General features: G+C 47.3%; 2 protein-coding genes across 2 annotated transcripts in view; one reads left to right on the plus strand and one right to left on the minus strand.

Moving 5' to 3' along the window:
- Positions 1–8,171, plus strand: part of dgat2 (diacylglycerol O-acyltransferase 2) — a 51,112-nt gene extending 42,941 nt beyond the window's left edge. The window contains exons 6-8 of the mRNA XM_080197988.1: positions 824–998; positions 4,042–4,244; positions 8,017–8,171. Of these exons, the coding sequence (XP_080054114.1) occupies positions 824–998; positions 4,042–4,244; positions 8,017–8,171 (533 nt within the window). The remainder of the gene's footprint in view (positions 1–823; positions 999–4,041; positions 4,245–8,016) is intronic.
- An 11,875-nt stretch (positions 8,172–20,046) lies between these two features.
- On the minus strand, positions 20,047–21,066 carry p2ry6 (pyrimidinergic receptor P2Y6). The gene has a single exon (XM_080197989.1). The coding sequence runs from the start codon at positions 21,064–21,066 to the stop codon at positions 20,068–20,070; it is 999 nt and encodes a 332-aa protein (XP_080054115.1). The 3' UTR covers positions 20,047–20,067.
- Between the last annotated feature and the right edge of the window lie 612 nt (positions 21,067–21,678).

Here is a 21,678-nt window from a genome sequence, read left to right on the forward strand (position 1 = left end):
GAAAAAGTATTTCCTGGGGTGTGGGTGGGCCAGCATGTTCTCTCTGCCCATCTCGAATTGCCCTTGAACTGAATGCCTCATTTGGCCATTGGGGCAGTTGAGAATCAAGTGCATTGCTGTGACTCTGGAGTCACATGTAGGCCAGACCAGGTAAGGACGGCAGATTTCCTTCCCTAAAGGACATCAGTGACCCAGATGGGGTTTTACTACAAACGATGATAGTTGTGATGCTCACCATTTGAGACTGGCTTTATATTCCAGATTTTATTAAAAGCTGCCGTGGTGGGATTTGAACCCATGTCCCCTACAGCATTAATCTGGGCCTCTGGATTACTAGTCCAGTGATATACACACTATGCTACCATCTACTGCCATCACTCTCCCCTTGCTCTGGAAATAACTCCAACATAGTTTCTAGACATTGCTTACCAATTGCTTCATAACACTCAAGAGGGTAGTGAGTGAATGGAATCAGTTGCCATCGGTGGTGGTAGAGGCGAACTCGCTGGGGTCTTTTAAAAGACTTCTGGATGAGTACGTGGGATTTAATGGGATCGGGAGTTATAGATCTATGGCCTGGTAGGTATGAATATGATTGGTGCAGCTTGTGGGCCGAAGGGCCTGTTTGTGCTGTAGTGTTCTATGTTCTAACAGTGACATTCAAGGTGCTACATAAATGCAGGTTGCTATGGAATGGTCTTGGTCATATTTGATCCATTTAACCTGCACAGTCTTGATGTTGTACGTGTGCGTGAAGGTGGTGACCATCCACAGTTCAGATGAGTAATCGTTCCTTGCTACATTTTTCTGTCCCTGGCCCCAGGTATTTTCCCTGTGAAGAGGGAGGCTATCGACTTCCTGCTGTCAAAGAACGGGACCGGGAATGCGGTGATCATTGTGATTGGAGGAGCGGCCGAATCTCTGGACTGCAGCCCAGGAAATAACGTTGTGACTCTTAAAAACCGGAAAGGGTTTGTGAAGATCGCTCTGCGGAATGGGTAAGGAGTGATCTCCTGCGATTAACGTTTAAAGTTAAGGTTTATTTACTAGTAGGCTTACATTAACACCGCAATTAAGTTACTGTGAAATTCCCTGGTCGCCACACTGGTACACTGAGGGAGAATTTAACATGGCCAACTCTAACCAACACGTCTTTGGACTGTGGGAGCAACCAGAGGAAACCCACGCAGATACGGGGAGAATGTACAAACTCCACACAGACAGTGACCCAAGCCGGAATTGAACTTGGGTGCTGCCCCATGGTAAGCCCAGGCCTGGCTTATGATGGCATGTGAGACCATGGGCAAAGTGCTGGAAAATGGGATTTAGAACAGAGGGCCTGCAAGTCACGTGATGAAAGCTCCAGGAATGCATTTAATCGCAGTCAGTAACCCTAACTGAAAGTCACGGTCAGGCTAATGGCAAAGTCAGCACCAGATAGAATTGAAAAGTGAGGAGTTGTGGCGAACCATGCTTATGCTCTATCCGGATTACTGAACTGTTCTAGTATCTGTATTGAAAAGGCAATGGAAACTATTCAAAAAACAATTACAAGTCCAAAGATGTGCGGGTTAGGTTGATGGGCCATGCTAAAATTGCCCCTTAGTGTCCTGGGATGTGTAGGTTAGAGGGATTAGCGGGTAAATGTGTAGGGATTATGGGGATAGGGCCTGGGTGGGATTGTGGTCAGTGCAGACTCGATGGGCTGAAGGGCCTCTTTCTGCACTGTAGGGTTCTATGTTCTAAGAATAGTAATAGAACTGAGGTTATGTGAAAAGGCCAATGGGATACTTGCCTTTATTAGCCCATGCGTAGCATATCAGAGCAGGGAGGTTATGATGGAGTTATATAAAACACTGGTTAGGCCACAGCTAGAGTACTGTGTGCAGTTCTGGTCACCACACTATTGGAAGGATGTGATTTGCACTGGAGATGATTCACCAAGATGTTTCCTGGGCTGGAGCGTTTCAGCGATGGAGAGAGGCTGGTTCGGCTGGGGTTGTTTTAGAGCAGAGAAGAGTGAGGGGGGACCTGATTGAGATGTACAAAATTGAGGGGCATTGATAGCATAGATACTATGGAACTTTTCTCTTTAGAATATTATTTAAAAGGCGAAAAGCTGCAGCATGCGACGGTGCAGAGGGACCTGGGGGTCCTTGTGCACAAATTGCAAAAACCCAGTCTGCAGGTGCAGCAGGTGATCAAGAAGGCGAATGGAATGTTGGCCTTTATAGCGAGGGGGATAGAATATAAAAGTAGGGAGGTCTTGCTGCAACTGTACAGGGTACTGGTGAGGCCGCAGCTGGAGTACTGTGTGTAGTTTTGGTCGCCGCACTTGCGGAAGGATATATTGGCCTCGGAGGGAGTGCAGAGAAGGTTCACCAGGTTGATACCGGAGATGAAGGGGTTAGCTTATGAGGAGAGATTAAATAGCCTGGGTCTGTACTCGTCACAGTTTAGAAGGCTGAGGGGGAATCTTACAGAGACTTACAAGGATTCTTTCCGATTAGAAAGGGAACCAGAGGGCACAACCTCAAAATAAAGGAGGGACAGGGGGGGCAGTTTAGATCAGAGTTGAGGAGGAACTTCTTCACTCAAAGGGTGGTGAATCTCTGGAATTCTCTGCCCGTTGAAGTGATGGAGGCTACCTCGTTGAATATATTTAAGTCACGGGTAGATAGGTTTCTGATAGACAAGGGAATTAAGGGTTATGGGGAGAAAGTGGGAAAGTGGAACTGATCCACTTCAGATCAGCCATGATCTTATTGAATGGCGGGGCAGGCTCGAGGGGCTAGATAGCCTACTCCTGCTCCTATTTCTTATGTTCTTATGCTCTTAGGGTCAATAATTAGGGAGGAGAGATTTGGAGGAGATTTGAGGAAAAACATTTTTTCCTAAATGGTGGGTATCTGGAACTCGCTGCCTGAAAGGATGGGGGAGGTTGGAACCCTCAACATTTAAGGAGCATTTGAAGCATATGAGACCATGAACAAAGTGCTGGAAAATGGGATTAGAATAGATAGGTACCTGATGGCCAGTACAGGCAAGATGGGCTGAAGGGCCTCTTCCTGTGCTGTAACACTCTTATGACTTCCTCATCAGGAAAGGTTGACCAAGCTGGGACGACTTTTCTCTAAAATGAGAAGGTTGAGGAATGACCTGATGGATGGCTTTCACATTGTGAAAGTTTTCGATAGGGTAGGCGCAGAGAAGACCGTTCAGCTCATGAAGAGGGGAGATGATGATAAACACAAGCTCTTCAATGGAGAATTTGTGCAAAAACTTCGAAGAGACCCTTCGGCCCATCGAGTTCACATTGAAAGGCCCTGACCTGCCCACCTAATCCCACTTGGCAGCACTTGGCCAATAGCCTTGAATGTTATGGCGCGCCAAGTACTCATCCAGGTGCTTTTTAAAGGATGTGAGGCATCCCACCTCCACCACCCTCTCAGGCAGCACATTCCAAACTTCTTGAAGAGTTTCTTTTCAAACTTAAACAAAAAATGCTGGAAACTCTCAGCAGGTCTGACAGCATCTGTGACGAGAGAGAATAGGGTCAATGTTTTGAGTCAGGATAACCCTTCATCAGAACTGTTTAAATCAATGACAAATGCGGGCAGTTGGGACTAACTTGATGGTAATAACTGGGCGGCATGGACAAGTTGGGCCGAAGGGCCTGTTTCCACGCTGTAAACCTCTATGAATCTAATCTACCTCTTTGGGCATCTCATCACCTGTCCTGATATCTCTTCCCATTGTGACCAGTTTCATTTGGTAGTGCTCCAATGTGTCCAGAGATGTGCGGGTTGGGTTGATTGACCCTAGTGTCGGGGAGGTAAGCAGGGTAAATATGTGGGGTTACAGGAATAGGGGCTGGGTGGGATTGTGGGCGGTGCCGACTCAATGGGCCAAATGGCCTCCTCCTGCACTGCAGGGATTCTGTGAAGGGGCTTGGGATGGATGAGCACAGTAAAAGTGCTGCAGGAAGTTGTTGTTGTAAGCGATGGCGATTTTTCTGGATCTTTCCATTCCGTTCCCCAGCGCCGATTTGGTCCCAGTTTATACTTTCGGCGAGAATGAGGTTTATCGACAGCTCGTCTTCAAGCAAGGCAGTTTGATGCGAGCGATACAGAGGAAGTTCCAGAAGCTGATTGGATTTGCCCCCTTGGTTTTCCACGGTCGTGGCTTTTTCTCGAGCAGCTCCTGGGGGCTGGTGCCTTACGCCAAACCCATCAACACCGTGGGTAAGTTTGTGTGCTGCTAACCGAAACGTAATCCTCTGCAGAATCCATGGGGAAGAAACATCATCCACCCATTCGCACAAATTGTATGGAGGTTTTGTTTTTAAAATTTCTTTTTCTTGGTTACAAAATTTTTTTTTTATAAAAATAAATTATCTTTGACTGCCAGCCAATCGGATAACGTCCAAAGATGTGCTGGCTTGGGTTGATTGGCCGCGCTAAAATTGTCCCTTGGTTTGTCCTAAGATGCTTAGGTTAGCGGGATTAGCAGGTAAAATATGTAGGGCTATAGGGGTAGGGCCTGGGTGGGATTGTGGTGGGTGCAGACTCGATGGGCCAAAGGGCCTCTTTCTGCACTGTGGGGGGGGTTCTACGAACAGAAACTTCTGGCTGTCCAATCAGTGAGGGAATGCAACACTGCACAAAGATGGAGGCTTCCAGCAATTTCTTTTTTCATTCACGGGAGTGGGTGACTGGGCCAGCAATTAGTGCCCATCCCTAATTACCCATCTCAGAGAGTAGAGTCAACCACATTGCTGTGACTCTGGAACCCCACTTAGGCCTGACCAGGTAAGGACAGCAGATTTCCTTCCCTAAAGGTGAACCAGATGGGTTTTTATGACAACCGAGAATGGTTTCGTGGTAACTCACTAAATTTTTTTTTATTGAATTCAAATCTCACCATCTGCTGTGAACATAGAAAAACTACAGCACAATACAGGCCCTTCGGCCCACAAAGTTGTGCCGAACATGTCCCTACCTTAGAGATTACTAGGCTTACCTATAACCCTCTATCTTACAAAGTTCCATGTACTTATCTAAAAGCCTCTTAAAAGACCCTATCGAATCCGCCTCCACTGCCGGCAGCCCGTTCCACACACCCACCATCCTCTTGAGTGAAAAACTTACCCCTGACATCTCCTCTGTACCTACTCCCCAGCACCTTAAACCTGTGTCCTCTTGTGGCAGCCCTGGGAAAAAGCCTCTGACTATCCACTCGATCAATAGCTCTCAACATCTTATACACCTCGTGTGTTGGATGTTGAAACTTGCTGTGATGGGGTTTGAACCTGTGTCCCCAGAGCCATTATCCTGAGTATCTGGATTACCAGCCCAGTGACAATACAACTGCGCCACTACCTGCCCTTGTTGCTAATAGCACGACCACGTAGAGATGCAACCATTGGAGGCAAGCAGATATATAGTGGAGCCTTCTGGAATGGGACCAATGAAAGCTGTCAAGCCCAGAGGTTATACTTTAGCTGTACAAAGCCCTGACTGGAGCACAACTGGAGTCATCGTAAGCAACTCGGAGAGGGTACATTGGCCATGGGGACAGTGCAGTATCGATTTACTAGAATGGTGGAGAACACCAAGCAGCGATTAAAACAATAAGGATTGAATTTGCTGGAATTTAAACATTAAGGGGTGATTTGATCAGAGGTTTCAGACAGGGAGGTAAGAGAGATGGAGCATCTGGGACTAAAAATCTAAAAACCAGCACCAAAACTTTCAGGAGTGAAATTAAGAAATAATTCTACACACACAAAAGGGGTTTGAAGTTTAGAACTCTTCTTCAAATGACAGTTGATGGTGGATTAATCAGTTGTTAATTTTAAAATGTGAAACTGCTTTCATAGATGTGCCTATTTATTAGTGGCCCAAGCAAGGCTCACATTAACACTGCAATGAAGTTACTGTGAAAATCCCCTAGTCGCCGCACTGAGGGTGAATTTAGCCTGGCCAATTTGCCTAACCAGCAGGTCTTTCAGACTGTGGGAGGAAAGCAGAGCACCCGGAGGAAACCCACACAGACATGGGGAGAACTTGCAGACATCGCACAGTGACCCAAGCTAGGAATCGAACCCGGGTCCTTGGCGCTGCGAGGCAGCAGTACTAACCGCTGTGCCACCCTCTGATTGATTGAATATTTGTTCTAGGGTATGGGTCAAAGGCAGGCAGGTGGAATTAGGTCACAGTTAAGTCATTATCTCACTGAATGCAGAACAGGCTCGATGGGCTGAATAGCCTCCCACTGTTCTTTATTCCTGTTCTTGGGCAAGTTTGATCTATAATCCAAAACGTGACCATCGCTGCCCTGCTGCTACTTCAAAGGATCCAATTCAAAACCACCTGAATTCACTGATTCAGAGAGGAGATCATGGCGTAGAGGTGATGTCACTGGAGCAGTAATTCAGACACATGGGTTCAAATCCCACCATGGCGGCTGGTGGAATTTAAATTCAATAAATCTGGAATTGAAAGTTTTTGGCTCAGTAATGGTGACCGTGAAACTACCCATCTGGTTCACTAATGTCCTTTTAGAGAAGGAAATCTGCCATCCTTACCCGGTCTGTCCTACATGTGACTCCAGAGGCCCCAGCAAAATGGTTGAGATTCCAAAATAGCTGAGCAAGCTGTTCAGTTCAAGGGCAGTTCGGGGTGGGTCAGGACGCCCACATCCCATGAAAGAATAAATAAAAACTTTATCCACGCAAAGCTGTACAGGTTAGGTGGATTGGCCATGACAAATTGCCCCATGGTGTCCCAAGAAGTGTAGGTTAAAACATAAAGTCCTGCAGTGCAGAAGGAGGCCATTTGGCCCATAGAGTCTGCATTGACCACAATCCCACCCAGGCCTTATAGATATAACCCCATGCTAGAATCCTAGCTAGCCCCCCGACACTAATTTAGCATGGCCAGTGCACCTAACTAGCACATCTTTGGATTGTGGAAGGAAACTGGAGTACCTGGAGGAAACCCACGCAGACACAGGGACGATTCTTGGCTTGGGTCGCTGTCTGTGTGAAGTTTGCACATTCTCCTCGTGTCTGCGTGGGTTTCCTCCAGATGCTCCGGTTTCCTCCCACAGTCCAAAGATGCGCGGGTTCGGTTGATTGGCCATAAGAAATTGTCCCTTAGTGTCCAGGGTAGCAGAGGTTAGAGGGATTAGTGGGTAAAATATGTAGGGATATGGGAGTAGGGCCTCGGTGGGATTGTGTTCGGTGCAGACTCGATGGGCTGAAGGGCCTCTTTCTGCACTGTAGGGTTCTATGGTTCTAATATGCAGACTCCACACACACAGTAATCTAAGCTGGGAATCAAACAGATCCCTGGCGCTGTGAGACAGCAATGGTAACCATCATTCCTCGGATGGAGAAATCTAGCACGAGGGGGCATGGCTTTAAATTAAGGGGGGGTAGTTATAGGACGGATGTCAGGGGCAGGTTCTTTACCCAGAGGGTGGTGAGGGACTGGAATGCCCTGCCTGCTGCAGTTGTAAATGCGCCTAGTTTGGGGGCGTTTAAGAGATTGGTGGATAGGTTTATGGACGAAAAGGGATTGGTTTAGATTAGTGGGTCAATGTTTTTTTTTAAAATAAGACTGGTCGGCGCAACATTGTGGGCCGAAGGGCCTGTTCCGCGCTGTAATGTTCTATGTTCTATGTTCTATGTTCTATCATGCCACCCTAGATAAATTAACCATGGTGAATGTGCGGGATTATGGGGAGAGGGCCTGTGTAAGAAACTCTGTCAGACAGTCGATGCAGACTCGATGGGCCAAATTGCCTCCTTCAGCACAGTTGGGATTCTACGACTAAAACAGATTACCTGCTCATGACTGTTGTGGGATCTTGCTGCACACACAATGGCAGCTGAAGTGCTTCATTAAAACAGTGACACTCACCATCTGTGGAGCCTTTTGGGAAGCCCTGAGCTTTAAGAGGCCCTCTACGTCGCTCCTCTTAGACAACATTGTCCTTTTGTCTTTGCAGTTGGGGAACCATTTACAGTTCCACGGATTGAGAACCCGAGTGCGGAGGAGGTGGACGCCTACCACAAAATGTACATGTGCTCCCTCCTCAAACTCTTCAACAAGTACAAGACTAAATTTGGTTACGGTGAAACAGATCGGCTGGAGGTGATTTAAAGGAGTCTCCTCGTAAGACCTCTGCTTGCCGTTGACCGGGAACCTCCTGAAAGAAGCAGAATTTTCCAGCAGTTTCGCCCTTACATTTTCAAAAACAAGCTTTAAAAAAAAGTCCATCCACACCTGCATACTGAATAACGGAAGGAAACCACTTTTTGTTTTGGTTAATAATCACAAAAGAAAACAAAATTTCTTTCTGCCAAGGAATATTCTTGCCAAATTCATCAGGACAATTTTTTTTGAGACAAATTCGTCTTAGGAAATGTAATTTTGTCTTGGTCATAATTTTTACTTTAATTGTCATACATAACCTAGTGACTAATTCCTTTATTTGATGGGGTTGGTGATTCATGGGTTTTGTTTTAAGGCAATATGTGGGAGGAATGTATAAAACGCACAAACAATGCAATGATGCCAAAGTATCTAATCAAGTGATTGCTGTTTGCACCTTTGACTTATTTTGTTGAATTTATGTATCGCCCTTTGTAACCCCTAATATTTAAGGGGAAGGCAGGAGGAGCGTGTTGCTCTGGAGAGGTTGGGATTGGTTATAGGGTTCAGTATTGGAATGCTGGTTAGCACTGTGACTCAGTAATTGTGCAGTCTATTCTGCCACGCTGCCCAAGCAATCGGACCTTTGACTGGAATCTCTTGGGAAATCCTAGATCCCAAAGCATCAGAATCAATTGAAGGGAGATTGGATTGGGGAATTTTAACCTGTGCGGTGCAGCGTTCCCACTGGGCAGTGTTAGTGTAGCACTTTCAGCGAGATGGAAAGTGAATTCTAAGTCGTGTGCCATGCTTAATTAATTGCCCTCGAATTAATCAGGTCATCTGCAGCCACTAGCTGTTTGTACAGAGAGCACAATGTGCCACAGCCATGTTCAATCACACAAGCTTTGAGCCAGTGTGCAAGTAACAGTTGCCTACATCTTGGGGGGGTGGAATGCTCCCTTCCTTCTCATGAGCAAGTATGTGCACAGCGGATTAAGTAGGGTAATATCCATTTGAATTGCTTAGTGAAATATATGGAGGAAGGGGGTAGGGGAGCATTCTTCCAGCCCCCTCCCCTACAAATCAACCCTTTTCAATGTTGACTGCCTGTGTTTTGTGCCTGTGCTTTTCTGATATCTTGAGGTGAAGCTGAACCAAAAGCAACTCGGACACACAAACAGAAAATGCTGGAAAATCTCGGCAGGTCTGACAGCATGTGTAGGGAGAGAATAGAGCCAACGTTACAACCCTTCATCAGAGCTCTGAAAAAGGGTCATTCAGACTCAATGTTGGCTCTATTCTCTCCCCACAGATGCCGTCAGACCTGCTGAGATTTTCCAGTGTTTTCTGTTTGTGTTTCAGATTCCAGCATCCGCAGTATTTTGCTTTTATAAAAGCAACTCGGGGTTAGGATCACAAAATCCATATACAGGAGGACGAGATGTCATCTTCATGGTACAAAACAAGAAGGAGAACATCTAGGTCCCAAATAGAGATGGAGAGAGAGAGAGAGAGAGATGATCTCCTGCATTCTCTCAGGGAAACCAGCAGAACAAGCCAATCTATTCAAATTGCACTACAGTATTACCAGCACCAAGAGTTCAGGGAGAAAAAATCCACACTTTTTTAAGCCTAGTTTTATGAAAAAAGATTGTTTACATCTGATCATGTAAAACCAAACCATCGTATTGTATAGACTTACTCTAATTTTAAATGAATGATTAATCGGTTTTTGAGTGTTTTGTGGAGTTTAGATGCAGGTGACCTTTTGCTTCTTCATACCAGCTAGTGTTTTTTCTGTATTCTTCTTGTCTTTTCCTTCATCATCTCTTTTTCTCCCTCTCCCCTCCACAGTTCACAGCACAAGTTCAAGAATCAGATTTTTGTACAAAATTGTGGAGTTAAAATAAAGCCCCTTTTTTTAAAATAAAACAAGCTTGTGTTCTTTGATTTGAAGGGGTTCATGTCTATAATTTTTAAAAAATCCTTACATCAGGAAGCAGAGTGTGCCTCCAAAGCAGCAAGATCTGGACAACATTGAGACTTTTGTGTGCTGTAAATATTATTTGCCACTTAACTGCCAACAAGAGACAACAGACTACTCCCCTTGACAGTCAATGGCATTAGAACAAAGAACAAAACAGCACAGGAAACAGGCCCTTCGGCCCAAGGAGCCCATGCCGCCATTTTGAAATTGAGTGCCCTCCTCTACCCATGACCTTTGTCAACACCTATTGGGGAAGATGAGAATTACCGTCACTGAATCCCCCCCATGATCACATGGGGTTCCTGTTGGGCCTGACATTAGCATTGGGGCATCCCTGATAAGGTAAATGGATATGGTGTGATAATAATGTTTTTTCTCTTTTCATTCACAGATTTTAAGTCAGTCCGCCTTGTTGCCCAACAAGGGGCATACACGCGATGGGTCGTACGTGGGCTGCTCTTGATTGTTCGAGATTGGCCTAGTACTTCACGTCGTTAGTGTACGCTTAAACTGGACCAGATGCTGGGCAAGACGACAGCTCAGTGACTATCACTGTTTGCTGTGCAGACACATGGATTTGGGCCGGTGTCTGTGGGAGTTTGCGCATTCTCCCCGTGCTTGCGTGGGTTTTCTCCGGTTGCTCCGGTTTCCTCCCACACCCCAAAGATGTGCTATTAGGCTGATTGGCAGTAATAAATTGTCCCTAAATTGGTTTCCCTCAATGTGGATGACCATAAAACAATAGATAAGGGTAATGGGTGGAGGGGGGGACTGGTAATGTTAAAATGGCGGTGTGGGCTCGTTGGGCCGAAGGGCCTGTTTCCCGGGCTGTTTTTGTTCTTTGTTCTTTAACCCCCACTGCTGCCTCCCCCACCCCCCACCCCCCAACCCCGCACAGGGCGTTGCTATTGACCACAGCAGATCAAAGGCTAAGAAGTGCGTAACTGCCCTCTTGTGAAAGTGCGAATACTCCCCTCTTGTCTGGATGAATGCAATTCCAACCACACTCGAAGCTCAACGCCATCCAGGACAAAACAGCCACTTGTTCAGTACCCCATCCACAAACATTCACTCCCTCCATCACTGTGCAAAGTGGCAGTAGTTTGTACCATCCACAAAGTGCAATGCAACAACTCAACAACACCTTCCCAACCAGCGACCTCTACCATCTAGAAGGATAAGGGCAGGAGATGTAGCTGGGAACACCACCACCTGCAAGTTCCCCTCCAAGCCACTCACCATCCTGACTTGGAAAAGTATCATTGGCAGGAGTGTGATGGAATACTCTCCTCTTGCCAGAGGCAGCAGTACAGGTAGAACATAGAACACTACAGCACAAACAGGCCCTTTTCTCGGCCCACAAGTTGCACCGTTCATATCCATACCTACCAAGCCATAGAACTATCTGTAACTCCCAATCCCATTATATCCCATATACTCATCCAGAAGTCTTTTTAAAAGACCCCAGTGAGTTCGCCTCTACCACTACCGACAGATGCCAATTCTACTCACTCACCACCCCCTGAGTGGAAAAACTTACCCCTGACATCTCCTCTGTACCTGCTCCCCAGCACCTTAAACCTGTGTCCTCTCGAAGTGACCAGTTCAGCCTTCGGAAATAGTCTCCGAGAATCCACCCTATCTATTCCTCTCAACGTTTTATAAACCTCTATCAGGTCACCTCTCAACCTTCGTCTCTCCGGGGAGAAGAGTCCCAGCTCCCTCAACCTATCCTCATAAGGCATGCCTCCCAATCCAGGCAACATCCTTGTAAATCTCCTCTGCACCCTCTCAATAGTTTCCACATCCTTCCTGTAGTGAGGCGACCAGAACTGCGCACAATACTCCAAGTGGGGTCTGAAAAGGGTCTTGTAAAGCTGCAAGATGGGTATAATTTTGTCCTTTAAAAAGCATTTAGACAGTTACATGAGTAAGATGGGTGTAGAGGGATGTGGGCATTCGGGACTAGCTTAATGGTTAAAAACTGGGCGGCATGGACAAGTCAGCCTGGTTCCATGCTGTAAACCTCTGACTCTATGAAGCTGTACAACAGTTCAGAAGCTCAGTGCCACCTTGCTTGATTGGCACCCCATCCACCACCTTAAATATTCACTCTGCTTCCAGCGCTAAGTGTGACCGAGGCGAGGATTTTCCAATCTGGGTTTAGCAATGGGAGTGGGAAACATCACAAGAATTGTCACAGAAGAGGTAGTGTTGGGCAAGTTAGTGGGACTAAAGATAGACAAGTCTCCTGGCCCTGATGGAATGCATCCCAGGGTACTAAAAGAGATGGTGGGGGAAATAGCAAATGCACAAGTGGTAATTTACCAAAATTCGCTGGACTCTGGGGTGGTTCCTGCAGATTGGAAAACAGCAAATGTGATGCCACTGCTTAAAAAAGGAGCTAAACAGAAGACAGGTAACTATAGGCTGGTTAGCATAACTTCTGTAGTAGGGAAAATGCTTGGATCTATCATCAAGGAAGAAATAGCGAGACATCTGGATATAAATTGTCCCATTGGTAAGACACAGCACGGGTTCATGAAGGGCAGGTCATGTTTGACTAATTTGGTGGAATTCTTTGAGAACATTACGTGTGCAGTGGACAATGGGGAACCTGTGGATGTGGTGTGTCTGGATTTCCAGAAGGCATTTGACAAGGTGCTGCACCAAAGACTGCTACAAAAGATAAAGGTGCACAGTGTTACGGGTAATGTATTAGCGTGGATAGAGGATTGGTTAACTAACAGAAAGCAAAGAGTGGGGGTAAATGGGTGTTTTTCTGGTTGGCGGTCAGTGACTAGTGGTGTGCCTCAGGGATCAGTGTTGGGACCGCAGTTGTTTACAATTTACAAAGATGATTTGGAGTTGGGGGCCAAGTGTAGTTTGTCAAAATTCACAGATGACACTAAGATGAGTGGAAGAGCAAAATGTGCAGAGGATGCTGAAAGAGTGCAAAGGGATATAGATAATCATAGAGTCATAGAACCCTACAGTGCAGAAAGAGACCCTTCGGCCCATCGAGTCTGCACCGAACACAATCCCACCCAGGCCCTACCCCCATAATCTAAATGAGTGGGTGAGTGACTGCCACGGAAGAGCAGCCAGCATAATTAAGCACTCTGGACATTCTCTCTTCCACCTTCTTCCGTCGGGAAAGAGATACAAAAGCCTGAGGTCACGTACCGACCGACTCAAGAACAGCTTCTTCCCTGCTGCTGTCAGACTTTTGAATGGACCTACCTCGCATTAATTTGATCTTTCTCTACACCCTAGCTATGACTGTAACACTACATTCTGCACCCTCTCCTTTCCTTCTTCCCTAGGTACTTGATGAACGGCATGCTTTGTCTGTAAAGCGAGAAAGAAGCAATACTTTTCACCATATCCCAATGCACGTAACAGTAATAAATTGAATCAATTCAATTTTACTTAGTGTTTTTGAAAGTGTCATGTATTGATCACACCACTAGGTGATGCCACAGTCAAACCACAGCTTTGTCTTGATGCTAGGCTGAATGAGGCTGTGAGTGAGACGGAGAGACGGAAACGTACCAGATGAATTATATCTGACTGGTATGGGTGAAGTATCAAAAGGCAGTGACTGCTGTCATGTGGCATGCTCAATAACGTTTGTGTGATTGCCTGGGACGGAACCTTTAAGTTACGAAGAGAGGTTGGATGGGCTTGGGTTGTTTTCGCTGGAGCAGAGAAGACTGAGGGGCGACCTGATCGAGGTGTACAAGATCATGAGGGAGAGGGACAGAGTGGATAAGGAACAGCTGTTGCCTTTAGTCGAAGGGTCAGTTATGAGGAGGCACAGGTTCAAGGTGAGGGGCAGGAGGTTTAGCCGGGGGGTGTGAGGAAAAGTTTTTTTTTAACCCAGAGGGTGGTGATGGTCTGGAATGTGCTGCCTGGGAGGGTGGTGGAGGCCTCACATCCTTTAAAAAGTATCTAGATATACACTTGGCACAGCATGACATTCAGGGCTGTGGGCCAAGTGCTGGTAAATGGGATTAGGTGGGAGTTCAGGTGTTTCTAATGTGTTGGTGTGGACTCGATGGGCTGAAGGGCCTCTTCTGCACTTTCTGATTCTCAGATTCTGTGATCACCCTGTGCTTTTCTGTAGGAACACAGAAGGAGACCATTCAGCCCCCTCACTCTGCCAGATAATGTAACTGCAAAATACTGCGGATGCTAAAATCCGAAATAAAAACAGAAAATGTTGTAAAATCTCAGCAGGTCTGACGGTTTCTGTGGAGAGAGAACAGAGCCAACGGGCAGAACTTATCCATCCCATCCACCAGCGGAATCGCAGTGGGTGGGACACGGACTGTGCAAACGTCCGATGACCTCAGGCAGGATTTTCTGCTCTTGGAGCGAGCGTGGCTGGAAAATCCCACCCAATGTTTCGAGTCATGATGACCCTGAGCTCTGGAGTATAAACAGCCATCGACCTGAAGCACTGCCCTCCACCTGCTGGATATGCCACCTCTGGGGTACATTGGGGTGCACTAGGGTGCACTGGGGTACAGTGGGATGCACTAGGGTACAGTGGGGTGCACTGGGTTACACTGGGATACACAGAGGCACACTGGGGTACATTGGGGTGCACTAGGGTACATTGGGGTGCACTGGGGTACACTGGGGTGGACTGCCATTTCTCATCAGAGTTTTCTCAACTAGACAATGGCACCCATTTTATGGAATTATAGAATCCTACAGTACAGAAGGAGGCCATTCAGCCCATCAAGTCTGTACTGACCACAATCCCAACAAGGCCCTATTCCCATAACCCCACACATTTACCCTGCTAATCCCCCCGACACTAAGGGTCAATTTAGCAAATCAACCTAACCCACACGTCTTTCGGACTGCGGGAGGAAACCCACGCAGACCTGGGGAGAACATGCAGATTCCACGCTGACAGTGACCCGAGGCCAGAATCGAGGATGCCTCCCCGGCGCTGTGAGGCAGCAGTGCCAGCCACTGCGCCAGCGGGGCTGCCATTTCTTCTGGGATTTTCCAGTTCTGGCTGAAGCAGAAATGGGCATTTCCGACATCCCAGAGGAAGTCCGGTGAGCCTGAACGAGTTGGAGAAGGAGAGAATGCGCTCCCGTTTTACAACAGCAACTGTCGTACTCAGGAAAGATTTCGAATGATCCAATCCTTTAACGAATGTGTGCGGGTTACTGAAAGGGGCTGAGTGGCTGAATGACCAGGTTAGTGAGTGGGGTAGCGAGGGAGGGGGTAGGTGGGCTGAGGTAGGTGGTCAGGTGGTCAATAGGTGACTGGTTCGTCAGGGAGGTGGGAGTCCGGTAGTCGAGAGGGGCTGGAGTGCAGGTTCGTCAGGTTGGCTGGTGAAGGTAGTTAGTCAGATTGGGTTGGGGTGTAGCCAGTGGGTCAGAGAGGTAGACAGGTCAGATCCGGTGTGTAGTTGCGTGGTTTGGGGTTAGTCAGGAGGCTGGGGGAGGGTGAGGTGGGTGGATTTAATTGGGAGGTCGGGGCTGGGGGAGGGACTGCTAGGGTTTGATTAGAGGGGGTCACAGTTGAGTTACCCAGCTGTTAGACCATGTATTAAACTGTCTTGGTGAGTCTGTAGTAAGTCACAAGTCTCTACTTGGAGTGCAGTATTGCAGACTTTTACAGAGGGACCCCAGCAGACAGAGATCTCCCCATTGGATGTTTAAATTTCCCCCGGAGATTCCCCCCAAATGTCAGAACATCTGGATTTCTGCAGGGTCTCAACCAGCATCTACCTCCCATCTCAGACAATCCACAAACCAGGAGGTTTGAAACACTAACTCTGTTCCTCTCTCCACAGCTGCCAACCTGCTGAGCAGTTCAAGCATTTTGTGTTTTTTGATCTCTGTTTGCCAGCATCTGTGGTATTTTGCTTTTGTACGGGGCCATCTGCATTGAGAGAGAGAGCAGACAGCCCACTCTGTAAGGCCTGGTCTCAAACACAGCATCTCTGACACTGCAGCACTCCCTGAGTGCAGCACTCCCTCTGTACCACACTGGGAGTGTCAGCCTTGGACGTGTCTCTCGAATTTCTCGCATTGTGAGTCAGATTTGTTAACCATGCACCTCATTCTGTGTCATAAAGTAACGCAAGTCAAACTTACAATCATTTACTTCACTTGTTTTTTAATTAAAATAAGGAAATCCACAAATAGTGCAAATTGACTTCAATCTCAGGGCAACTGAGAGCGCTGAATACTCTCTCTCGCCCAGTCTTAATCGCAGTGTTTAACATCAATTCCACATCAATCCAGGTTTTTCCTTTTAAATAAGTTTTACGTCTTGTTTATTTATTAATGTTACAAGTCAACTTACATTAACACTGCAATGAAGTTACTGTGAAAATACCCTAGTAGCCACACTCTGCGCCTGTTCGGGTATGAGGGAAAATTTAGCATGGCCAACGCACCTAACCAGCACGTCTTTTAGACAGTGGGAAGAAACCGGAGCACCCGGAGGAAACCCACGCGGACACGGGGACAATGTGCAGCCTCCACACAGACAGTGACCCAAGCTGGGAATCGAACCTGGGTCCCTGGTGCTGTGAGGCAGCAGTGCTAACCACTCTGCCACTGTGGAACTTAAAATAAGTTCCAAAATACAAGCGAGGTCTCGTCAAGAGCAAAGATTATCTTCGTTGTGCCAGCAACAGTACTCCAGGAGGGAATGGAGCAGATACTTGGGATAAAGATTTACTCTGGAAAATGCGTAGACTGAACTTTGGGTGGTCTCCTTCCCCTCAGCCCCTACCCACCCCCCCGCCTCCAAATACACTCACTGGGTCAGTTTCACACGCAAGTGTTGGACTAAAAATGTGTAAACCTGAAGAATATTTCCTTCATCTATTAATATCACTGTAGAATTCTCTCACCTAATAAAACAGGGTTTGAGTGAAGGGTAATAAAAAATCTGCCCGATCCTTAGAGAATCTTTCCCGATTCCCTTGTTACTGTTTTCTTTTGTGGGACACGGACGTCGCTGGCTGCACATCACTTATTGCCCATCCCTAGTTACCCTTGTTCAGAGGGGCAGCTGAGAGTCACCCACATCGCTGTGGCTGTGGAGTCACATGTAGGCCAGGCCGGGTGAGGATGGCAGATTTCCTTCCCTAAAGGGACATTAGTGAACCAGATGGGGTTTTCCGACAATCGACAATGGTTTCGTGGTCATCAGATTCTTAATTCCAGATATTTTTTATTGAATTCGAATTCCATCTCCTGCTGTGGCGGGATTCGAACCCGGGTCCCCAGAATATTAACTGAGTTTCTGGATTAGTAATCCAGCGGTAATACCCTACACCTATTGAACTTCTTCCTAATCTTAAAGACATCTATCAGATCTCTGTCCCCAGCCCCCCACCTCTCTTTTCTAAAGAAAGGAACACCAAGCCTATTTAGTCTTTCCTGATAGATTTAACCTCCAGTTCGAGTAACATCCTATTTGGCTGTCAGTGACCAATCAAGGGCTGAGTGAATCCGCTCTGCGATCTGAGGAGAAATTGCCTTTGTAGGGAGTAAGCTATCACAGGGCAACTTTGATATCTAAACTGCCTTTCCTTTGAGTCACTGATGGAGCAGTTCGTTTGTGTTCTAAACTGGGATTCGCAAAACAGAACATAAAATAATCAATGCTTGAAAATCATAAAAACGGAGTTAGAAAAACTAATAGAGGGGAAAATGCAGCCAACGTTTATGCTCTATCTGAGCTCAGATTGCTTCTGTAAACTTGAACTGATGTATGCCTTCATTTTGACATTTGAAGTATCTGTAACTTTTCCAACAACTAATATTTATATAATGCCTTTAACGCAATGAAATAGCATAGCGCAGGAGTCATTATGTAACAAAATATGACATGGAACCACTTGAGGCAATATTAGGGGATTAAGGGTTATGGGGAGAAAGCGGGAAAGTGGAACTGATCCACTTCAGATCAGCTATGATCTTATTGAATGGCGGGACAGGCTCAAGGGGCTAGATGGCCTACTCCTGCTCCTATTTCTTATGTTCTATGTTCTAGGGGCAGGTGACCAAAGGCTTGGTCAAAATGGTAGGTTTTAAGAAGTGTCTTAAAAGCGGAAATTGAGGTGGAGAGATTTAGGGATGGAATCCCGGGGCTTGGGGCCTAGACAACTGAAGGCCTGGCCACCAATGGTGGAGCGATTAAAATCGGGGGCGCACAAGAGGATGGAATTAGACGCGTGCAGAGATCTCGGAGGGTTGAGGGGGCTGGAGGAGATTCCAGAGACGGGGCGGAGTGGGGGGAGGATTGTGAGTGAAACCAAGGAGGGATTTGAGTTTTAAGAACAGGATGTTGTTTGACTGTGAGTCAGGTTAGGTGAGTGACTACAGGGGTGAACGGGGGAATGGGACTTGCTGTGAGCAGCAGATGACCTCAAGGTTATGGAAGATCGAATGTGGGTGAGTAGCCAAGAGTGTGTTAAAATAGCCAGTCTGAGGGTGGGTTGGGTGGTCAGTTTGTCGGCCGAGAGTGGGTCAGAGGGAGTGGATTGGAAGTGGTGGGGGGGGTTGGTGATCAGATGGTCAGTGAAGGTGATTGGTTAATGGGGTCAGTTGGTCAGTGGCTTGGGTGTAGCTCGGGTGTTCAGAGAGGGTTGGATGTGGGTATGGTGGGGTGAGGGGAGGAGGGGGTTAGGTGACCAGGGGAGTAGGAGGGAGTCAGTACTATGGTTCTCCAGGATGTAGAAGTCATTTTCATTCTTCTAACTTTTCCAGGGTATCAGATCCATCTAAAGTCTGCAATTTCAATCCAGATTTCAGATTCTTCCCAGAGCTGGACAATCAGCTTTCAGAAGTTTAAACTTCCCAAAAAATTAGCAAGCAACCCTTACCTTGGAACTTTCCTCAGAGTTCCCCAGTGTGCCTTTTTGAGGTTACAACGCCTGCAACCTCAGAAGGTAGGGGCCATTATATTTCGAGTTAGACCATAAGACATAGGAGCAGAATTAGGCCACTCAGCCCATCGAGTCTGCTCTGCCATTCGATCGTGGCTGATATTTTTCTCACCCCCATTCTCCTGCCTTTTCCCCATAACCCCTGATCCCCTTATTGATCAAGAACCTATCTCTGCCTTAAAGACACTCAATGACCTGACCTCTGTGGCAAAGAGTTCCACAGGTTCACCACTCTCTGGCCGAAGAAATTCTGTTTTAAAGGATCGCCCCTTCAATCTGAGGTTGTGCCCTCTGTTTCTAATTTTTCTCATGAGTGGAAAGATCCTTTCCACGTTCATTTTATCCAGGCTCCGCAGTATCCTGTAAGTTTCAATAAGATCCCCCTCTCAACTCAGTAGGAGTTGAGATATGAATGCTGTGAAACCCAACAAATAAAAAACTGGGAGGCTCGAAACCCCAAAGTCCAGAGAAGAAATCCTTCAGCTTCAAATCCTTCAGGTTCAAAATGGTGGCTCGCCAACACCATCTGGAGGGGGTGTTAGGGATGGATGATAAATGCTGGGCCTAGCCAGCGAGGCCCACATCCTGTAAATGAACAAAAAGAAACTTGCAGCACCCCCCCTTTTAAAATGTTTTGCATTTTGTATCATGAGAAATGGTACGTTTGGCACGTTAGCAGTTTGAGTTTTTAACAGGCTGAAATCCCACGGCATTCTCAGTATGATTTGTTCATTTAATGGGCATCAGAGAAACCCCAGTGTCAGTATTTGGAGGCCACCGCGTCACAGAGGAGTTCAGTTCCGCGGTTAACATTCATGTTGATCACACTCGGTTCAGCTGAGATACTTGTCCATCCTCCGTTGACTTGTAGCTGTCGCTTTGTAGACACGTCCACTGTCTTGTTCTTCCAGACAGTCTCCAAGCCAGGGACAGTCTGAAAGCGAACTGGGCTAAAAATAAAAGAGGGACCGTGAAGGTCATCTTTCCCCCTCTTTCTTAGTCCTCCGCTTGAGATTGGTGCTGACTTTCTCCAGCAGATTGCGTGTGCTCTGCCTGAATCTCTTGTAAGTGAAGTAGAACAGGATGGGGTCCAGGACACTGTTCATGCTGGCCAGGGGCCTGGTGGCTTTGTAGGCCCGGGCGAAACTCTGCAGAGTCTCGCAGCCGATGGATCTGCGGGCGCGGACGATGAGGTACGCTGTCTTCGTCACGTGGAACGGCAGGAAGCTAATGACAAACGCAACGGTGACAATGACGATCATCCGCAGAGCTTTGCTCTTCTTCTGCTGCATGGCGATGCCCAGCACCCTGTCGGGCTTGTAGAGCGCCGTCGCCATGGCGCAGTAGCACACCAGCAGCCCGATGAAGGGGACCATGAACCCCACCACGGACAGGGCGATCCCGTAGGGGTAGTAACGGAGCGACTGCTCGGGGCTGCTCAAGTCGTAGCAGACGGTCCTGTTCCGCTGGACGCCGGTGGAGGCGAACGTCCAGGTGGGGGCACATTCCACAAGCACCAAAGTCCAGAGCAGGCCGCAGACCGTCCAGGCAAACCTGGGACCCCGCTTCTTGTGCCAAGTGCTCAGCGGGTGGCAGATGCCGAGGTAACGCTGGAGACTAATGCAGGTGAGGAACAGGATACTCCCATGAAGGTTGGAGTAGAAGAGAAAACGGACGGCCTTGCACGCAAACTCCCCGAAGGGCCAGTAGTCCATGTGGATGTAGTTGTAGATAAGGAGTGGAAGGGAGCAGACGTACAGGATATCAGCCATGGCCAGGTTGATCATGTAGATGGCGTTCCTGGTTAGCGGCTTCTGAGACAGCCAGATCTGAATGATGACGGTCATGTTGAGGATCAGGCTGAAGACCAGGACCACTGTGTAAGTGACGGGTAATAGAATGTTCTTGAACTTCTCATGATACGTGCAGCCTCGGGTTGGTAAACTTGGCTGAAGGCCAGAGGTGGAATTATTCATGCTTTCCGTCTCCCGAATGTTTCAGTCTCCTTCAGCCCTGCCAAAACAAAAAAGAACATCTGAATTGGAGCATCAGCAACAGTAGGAGGCCTTTCAGCCCCTCAAGCCTGTCCCGTGATTCGGTTCGATGTTGTTTGATCACTGGCCTTGGTGGCACTTCCCTTGTCATCTTTACCAAATAAAAATTTACCCACGTCACAAATAGATGCACTGGCTCCCTACAAAAAAACCCATAACCACCCATGAACCTTGAACATAGAACATTACAGCGCAGTACAGGCCCTTCAGCCCTCGATGTTGCGCCAACCAGTGGAACCAATCTAATGACCCTCTAACCTAAACTATTCCAATGTTATCCATATGCCTATCCAATGACCATTTGAACGCCCTTAAAGTTGGCGAGTCCACAACTGCTGCAGGCAGGGCATTCCACGCCCTTACTACCCTCTGAAAAAGAACCTACCTCTGACATCCGTCCTATAATTACCACCCCTCAATTTAAAGCTATGTCCCCTCGTGTTAGCCATCACCATCCGAGGTAAAAGGCTCTCACTGTCCACCCTATCTAACCCTCTGATCATCTTGTATGCCTCAATTAGGTCACCTCTTAAC

The sequence above is a fragment of the Carcharhinus amblyrhynchos genome, chromosome 10 (genome assembly GCF_965287045.1).
Source record: "Carcharhinus amblyrhynchos chromosome 10, sCarAmb.v2.hapA, whole genome shotgun sequence".
In the NCBI taxonomy this organism is placed as follows: Eukaryota; Metazoa; Chordata; class Chondrichthyes; order Carcharhiniformes; family Carcharhinidae; genus Carcharhinus; species Carcharhinus amblyrhynchos.

Excerpts from the sequence above, each read along its gene's own strand:
- p2ry6 (XM_080197989.1), bottom strand. The coding sequence starts at position 21,066 with ATGAATAATTCCACCTCTGGCCTTCAGCCAAGTTTACCAACCCGAGGC.